Source organism: Lathyrus oleraceus, chromosome 1, assembly GCF_024323335.1.
Source record: "Lathyrus oleraceus cultivar Zhongwan6 chromosome 1, CAAS_Psat_ZW6_1.0, whole genome shotgun sequence".
NCBI classification, from domain to species: Eukaryota; Viridiplantae; Streptophyta; class Magnoliopsida; order Fabales; family Fabaceae; genus Lathyrus; species Lathyrus oleraceus.
The window spans coordinates 446,063,746-446,071,066 of NC_066579.1; the positions used below are offsets into that span (position 1 = coordinate 446,063,746).

The following is a 7,321-nucleotide window of genomic DNA, read 5'->3' on the forward strand; positions in this document are numbered from 1 at the left end:
AATACCTCTACCCATACTTATAAATATATAAAGTCCATTTTATAATTCAGGTAGATAAGTTTGACATAGTCATCCATCTAGAACAGATTTATTGTCATGCCTAGAAGATGAACCCATAATCACCACCTGTTGTGATTCTTAAATCGTTAGCATCCCCGACAGCATATTTTGACCAACACTATTATCGTGACTGACTCCAACCAAACTAAAGTATTTTTCCGACATGTAAATATATATCATTCATATGAACTCAACAGATTCAAAGCTTCATATGCCGAACATGCAACTGAAACAACATTTGCATTTCACAAGCACGGACAAGCAATTTTCGATGTTTACAGAATCACATGTGCCAGACAAGAGAAGACCTATACTCATTGATTTGGATCTTTATATTTGAGCTAATGTGGCAAAAATTTCATGAAAACTATATGGGACCACACAACCAACTTACTCCCACAACCTCAATTCCAAAATTGACCAACTGTTAACTGCTAGCACATCATGGAAGTTAGACGGCCATTCATTGTTAGCTAACAAGCAATCAGGCTTTCGCATAATAAATCGCCACTCTTGGTTCAAACAACATTGCTATGCTTTGAAAAAACTCAACTGTTTTCGGTCAATGTTATCTAAGCGGATCAATATTGTTCCAGCCATTTTTCCTTCGACCCATTTTATAGACTCTTGCTCTAATAGTTTTAATACCTGTCCAAAATCAAAGACCAGTAACTTTCTCGTGATTTTTCAAATAAATAATATTATTGGTACATTCAAAATAAACATAAAACCGTAAAGATAAGCTTCAAAAAACCACTCAATCTTACCAGTCGTCTGCAAGACCTTTTTTTGTTAGCTTGGTCATTTGCATCAAAGATAACCTTAAGGTGGTCGAATGCTGATGGAGATACAGGATTGTTAAAATAACCATGTAAAATTAACAGGAGGAAATTAACAAGGATCAATAGTTATAAACTAATAGTGCATGTTTGGTACTGCATTTTGAGACCTGTTTTCACATCCCGAGGCATTTTAAACGGGGAAAGGAAGAAGCTCCATTAGTAGCTTTTGCACTAACACGAGTTTTTGATTTGGTTTTGGAAAACGCAACGCTACACCAAACAGTTACTTAGTAGATCAAATATCATAACTTACATGAACAACCAGAAAGCGAAGAAAGATGACATTTCAGTAGCCTAACAGCATCCTTTGGATCATGCTCATGCAAGTCGAGTGTCATTTCTGGGGTTTCTGAACCCCTGCCAACAAATACAAATACAAAAAAATATTGTCAACTATCACGCGAAAACTATTAGGTTAGCCCCCTTGAAAAGAAGAAAAAAGAAAGTAAAATGAAAAGTAAGCACAATTAGATCACCTAGTTTGAAGAATCATTTTGCTAGATTCTTCGTCAGCTTCACGTGCCTTATTCTTGTAAAATTGTCCCTGGGAAACACCATAGCATACACCAGTGAAATGGCAACATTTGAGTAACACGGGTAATTATATGTTAAAACTGGACACATATCTGCTGTGGTTAAGGCATACATAATCATCGAGAAGAAATTGTGATATTATAAATTAAATGCAGTAACCTCTTTCTCATTTCAAACACATGCTTTCTAAAATATCGGTGTCTAATCATAAATGCTCAAAGGAGTTTCCCTTTCCAATATAGTATTAGTAAGAAAGAACTGAATGCAAGATGAGCACGCCTATCAGAAGACAAGAAAGCAGCACTAACAGAAGTGCAGAACAAAAGAACAGACATAGCAACGAACCAGAAATTCAGATGTCATGAACAAATTCTATGTTTAACATATCATCAAGCAAATTATGGCCAGGCACAATTCAATTAAAACCTTACCTGTTCAAGAAGTTTTTCAGCTTTTATTTGCTCTCCCTTGGCAAATGCTTCAACAGCCTAAAGTGACAAGTGAACCATGAGTAATGTGTACTTTACAGTGTCCAAACCAAAGACCAGAACCGCCGGGTTAACTGTATTTAACAATCAAATGTGGGACAACAGTATAATCTCCATAAGTTGGAAAAAGTAATGCAACATACAGCTTTATAGTATTCCTTCATTGTCACCCGATATTCCTTCACAGCTTTTCGCACGCATTGGTAATCTGCTTCATCCTCAGCATCTGCCACACAACACTCAAGCTTATGAAACATAAAACTATATTTTGAAGGAAGAGAGACAGAAATATCCATATTATGTGCCAAGAAGTACAAGGGGGAAATAAAAGAATAGTGAACGGATTTTGCTTCAAAGAATGTATTAAGCAATTCTTCTACTTAAAAAACCAAAACTTCCGATACTGCCACAGTGAATGCAGCATAAAAATTAAATAATCGCAAGGCTCAATTCTCATTCTTAGGAAGCACAAACAAGTTTAAGCATCACAACTCACAAGGATACTTTAAAAAATTGAAGAAAATCCCTACTCTCACAAGAGATAGACGAGTAATCAATATCAATATTTCCAAGATTGAGAATTAGATTTGCTATAGGACAAGAAATAGGAAGTACCATCTTCATTATCTCGTCTCCTGAAATCCATGTTGATCTTGTATTCCTCCATTGAATCTTCGGGAGGTTCAAACACCACATGTCCAACTCCATAGGCTGAACTCGTATTCTCACCCCTTACAAACCTCTTACGAGGCTCCTCAACATATTCGCGGTAACTAAACAAATTAGACCAGACTTCTTTCTGAATGTCATGTCTCTCTTTTTGCCGATGATGTAGTTCTGCTTCTTTAACTGAAACTATGTTTCCGTTACTGTATGGAAAAAAGAAAACACATTAGCCAAAGTATGCTCTGAAATTTGTTGAGTATGCAAGAACAGAATAATGATTAAAGCAAAAGATAAACAAGAACTTCATTAATCTTTAATACAGAATAGGATGATGATAGAAGTAGTGGATACTGACACAAACAAAAAACCGAAGGAGGAAAAGAGAAAAATATACCCTCTGTTACAATTTAAATCCTTAGATTGTTTTTCAAATCCTGGTACTTCAGATTTTCTTTTCATATCTGCAACCTATAAAAGAACGTTGATTGAATATGAGGTAAGAGGCCTGTTATAACACTTTTAGCTTAAACATCAATCAGCACATAACCATCAGAGAAAGATATAATTTCTGCACAAAAACCATTACAATCAAGAGAATACAAAAACTGAGAGAGCACAAAAGAACAGAAAGCCAGAAACTACTTCTATTCTTTGATGATAATCAAGTGCAAGCAGTGTTGTCGATGGCGGATGGCGGTTCATGGCGAAGAGGCAAAATCCCGCCATACCGGCCGCTTTGCGGCGCCGTTATTGCGGAAAAACCCGTAATAGCGGCCGATATTTACCATTGTGGAGACCCCAAAAACCGCCATGTAAATCCCGCCATAACAGAAAGTAATCCATACTCCCTATAGCATACAATAGACAGCCATAGAAAATAAATTAACATAAAATTTGAGGGGAAAAGGTAGCATATAAATGTACATTTTGTTGGAATTTCTGCCTTCACTAGTCATCTAAATTGCGGCATTTGGCTTGCCTTCATTGCAGCCTCCAACGCCTTCATTGTGTTGGGTTTCAAGGGGTGGATTTAGTCTCACATTGCTTAAAGATATGGTCTGTGTAGTGTTTATAAAGTATGGGCAACCCTCACCTTACAAGTCAGTTTTGTAGGAATTTGTTAGGCCTAATCACACATTATAAGATGGTATCAGAGTCTATCTAGATCACTTGGTGGGCTTCGCGCGTCGTCCATGCTTCGGCCTCATTGAGTCCCGAGTGTGAGGGGGGGTGTTGGAATTTCCGCATTCAATGCAGTCCGCCCCTAGTCGCCTAAATTGCAGCACTTGGCTTGTCTTCATTGCAGCCTCCAACACTTTCATCATGTTGGATTTGAAGGGGTGGATTTAGTCTCACATTACTTAGAGGTATGGTCTGATATGGCCTGTGTAGTGTTTATAGAGCTTCCCTCAACTTACAAGTCAGTTTTGTAGGGATGAGTTAGGCCCAATCACTCATTCTAAGACATTTCACAACATATTACGCACTTCATGTAAACAATTGGTTACATAAACATTCATGTATATCACTAGACAACTGTCAATAGAAAGGCTGGCCCGTGACAAATAACTTTCATAACAGAAAGTAATCTCTCTTCCTTGGTGAAGGTGGGATTTAATCCCAAATCCCCAAACGTTATATAACATTATAAAGTAAAATAAGAATAAGCATATGGAATCCAAGTTTAGCTTCAATTACAAATAATCATGGCCTCCATACTCACCTCCCCAGATGCATCACGAACATCAACTGGCCTTTTGTCCAAAGCCATCGCCGATCGATCTAGCAGGTTTTCCAAGCTCTGAATGATTTCAATTTATATATTGATTAAGTAAAGATATTTTTCAAAGCACCACAATGATGTCAAGCAAGTTAGAATGTCATTAGAAATTGGATATTGGAATGTCATCCAATTATTAAATTATGTATATGCTAAACTAAGAAGAAAATTAGAAAAATTGAGGTATGTCATGGATAAAGCAGAAAAAATAAACAAGTGAAAGATGATATCCTCTAAAATTTATATTGATTGATCCCTAAATGAAATTTTACATGTGAAAAAATGAAAACGTGTAGGTTGTGTTATGAGCACCGGACAAGAGGAAAATAAAGTAAGAAACATCAGTGGAAGCTTAACATGTTTGTGTACCTTTTTCATGTCATACCCGCAAGTACCTGCATGTTTGCAATAAAATCAGGCAGCTGTTAATACAAATTAAAGATATAATGTCACAATGATATAGTTCAGCTAATGAGTTACTTGTCTCCGACTCAGTCATGATATTTATAATTAATAAATACTAACACATATTAGTTTTCGGTAGATTGAATCATCGATTTGATAACTAGTAAGCGTGGATTAATGCAAAGTAAAACTGAATTCATTTCTGCAATGAAATAATGGCACTTAATATAAAATCGAATGTTAAATTGGTATAGTTAAGTGCAAGCAGAGAGCATTCGAGATTCATATTAGACCAACCCACATAAGATTTTACTTTCAAGGCATTAATTAATAATCGAAAGTGTTAAGATATTAAAAACAACAGCATAAAGTAAGAGTGTTCTGTACCTAGAACTTCCCGTATGACATTTCTTTCCAGCTTAAAACCATCTCCAAGCATTTTAAACAAAAAATCCTCCATTTCCTCTTGAAGCTGATTCTTTGAAGAATCAGCCTTTGGCGTGCTCTTTTCACGCCAGATTCCAGTCACTGGCATCGTCCTCGCATCCAACTTAGGTGGTTTAGTCATACCGTTAGACCCATTACCAGATACCGTGGGCCTAACATAACTTTTACCAATAACGCTCGAAACAGTGCCTGCTGAAACAGGGCGAACTTTCGGCTTGAAGCCTTTCCTTCCACGGAATGAGTTTTCAGAGGAAAGTCCGTCAGATGATTCTGACAACTCTTCCGCTTTCGCATCCGAGTTAGACGAGTGAGTCCCAGAAGTCGAGGAGCCCCCCTTCATATCGTACAAAATTTCCCCTGCCAAATCTATATTCCGATTCGCCTTGCAATACGCATAAGCTATATTGTCAAGAGTACATGAAGCCCCAAAAACATCATACAAGCGTTTTAACGCCTCGTCTTCATTGTATACGACACCGTTCTGGCCAGCGACTTCCATCCTAATCACGCTCGAACCACTGCCAAATAAACTGATATAAAGTTGGAAATAAGAATCAATTAAATTTTCAAAATTATATGCAATAAGGGTTTGTTAATTGTTCCCCAACTTGAAATAGGGTTTATTTTTCTTATTACTATTACCTCTACACAATGCTGTTATAATACTCTCAAAATTAATTTTCTGATTCCCTATGGAAGCACTTTTTAAAGTAAGGTCAAAATTTTCTCTCCCTAAAATCTCCCAAACAAAATGGATATCTAAATCACAAAATCAGAATACTAAACCGTTCAATAAAGCAAGAAACTGTTCCAAACAAAGCGAATAAGAAAAACCGAAAACCAAGAACGAAACGCATTTCGATAAAACGATAATCAGATAGCAAAAATCAAATCTAAACGGAAATCGGTGAACGAAAAAGAGAATGCGAAATGCGTTATCACCGTAAATGTGAATTGCAAGAATCATAGACTGAATGAATAGCGAAGAAAACGAGTGTGGAGATTCAACAAACCCATTGATTCACTACAAAATGAACGAAATGCAACACTGGTAGAATTGAACTGAAGAGAGAAGAAAGAACACTAATAAACTAATTAATAAACTAATTAGTTAATTAATTAATTACCTGAATTGAGTTATGTTTTGTGTGCTTAGAGAATGAGAGGAGAAAGTAACCAACAATTGCTCTCAGTTTTATTTTGAATGATATGTTATATAGACAACTGAAAGTGAAAATTGAATGATCAATTTCGATATAAAAATAATAATTCAAAATGTACGAATTAGATTCTTATTAAACAAGCAGCTTCTTTTGTAAGTTTCTTTTTTTTTTTCCGATTATGTATTTGTATGTAATAAAGTTAATCAAAACTAAAGCAATATAATCCAATTCTATTCATGATAAGTACATTTATTTATATACACAGTTAATTTTAGATTTATTAAAGTTAATCTTATTCTCTTTGAAATAATATTTGACCTCAAAGTTAATGTTAAAGTTATTAAAGTTAATATTATTCTCTTTGAATTAATGTTTGAATTAAAGTGAGGAAAATCACAATATTTATAGGAATTATTGGGATAGAACACGTTTAGATATGAGTTAATGAGAATTAGAAGTCCAAAGGATTAGAATTAATGAAGCATTTTAATGATTTGGTCAAAATTTATTGTTTGGATAAAAAATATAAAGAATTATTAAAATGATATAAATTTATAAAGTATTTGATTCAAATTAAAATTAAGGAATTTTAAATAACACCAAAAAGTAAAGAATTTGAAATTGCTCATTCACTTTATATAATGTGAATGTTAAATTGTTTATTATTAATTTTTTAAATTTTGCATGATGGTCTTCATATTTTATGAAAATTTCAAATTTATTTCCAAAAAATTTAAAATTTGTAAAAAATATAATAATTTTCTAATTTTACAAATTGGTCCATTCAAAATTTACAAATTGATCCCTATTTTTCATATTTAAAATTTGGTCTGAAAGTTTTAAAATTTATGAAAATGATACTACAAATTTAACAATGAACCATTTTAATACTCCATCCAAATAAAAAAATTTAAAAATGAATGAATTTCAATTGAA

The 7,321-nt window shown here is 34.4% G+C and overlaps 1 protein-coding gene across 4 annotated transcripts; it reads right to left on the bottom strand.

The window, feature by feature from the left end:
* Positions 1-245: 245 nt before the first annotated feature.
* LOC127082293 (putative nuclear RNA export factor SDE5) lies at positions 246-6,511 on the bottom strand. Of its 4 annotated transcripts, XM_051022533.1 has the most exons (13): positions 6,350-6,407; positions 6,165-6,246; positions 5,163-5,752; positions 4,740-4,765; positions 4,314-4,391; positions 2,985-3,058; positions 2,540-2,793; positions 2,068-2,150; positions 1,868-1,924; positions 1,379-1,446; positions 1,156-1,259; positions 828-898; positions 246-708 (listed from the first exon to the last, which is right to left on the bottom strand). In XM_051022533.1, the coding sequence occupies exons 3-13, from the start codon at positions 5,719-5,721 to the stop codon at positions 592-594; spliced, it is 1,491 nt and encodes a 496-aa protein (XP_050878490.1). In that variant the 5' UTR covers positions 5,722-5,752; positions 6,165-6,246; positions 6,350-6,407; the 3' UTR covers positions 246-591. The 4 variants fall into 4 exon arrangements, with proteins under 4 accessions (XP_050878490.1, XP_050878485.1, XP_050878494.1 ...); XM_051022528.1 differs by lacking the exon at positions 6,165-6,246 and having other exon boundaries at positions 6,350-6,511; XM_051022537.1 differs by lacking the exon at positions 6,165-6,246 and having other exon boundaries at positions 5,163-5,740; positions 6,350-6,485.
* Between the last annotated feature and the right edge of the window lie 810 nt (positions 6,512-7,321).

What these genes read in the sequence shown, in the direction of transcription:
- LOC127082293 (XM_051022528.1), bottom strand. Translation starts at nt 5,721, where the DNA reads ATGGAAGTCGCTGGCCAGAACGGTGTCGTATACAATGAAGACGAGGCG. An exon ending in TTCGCTTTCTGGTTGTTCAT is followed by an intron (nt 899 to 1,155) that starts GTAAGTTATGAT and finishes TATCTCCATCAG; the next exon opens with CATTCGACCACCTTAAGGTT. An exon ending in AAAGGTCTTGCAGACGACTG is followed by an intron (nt 709 to 827) that starts GTAAGATTGAGT and finishes GATTTTGGACAG; the next exon opens with GTATTAAAACTATTAGAGCA.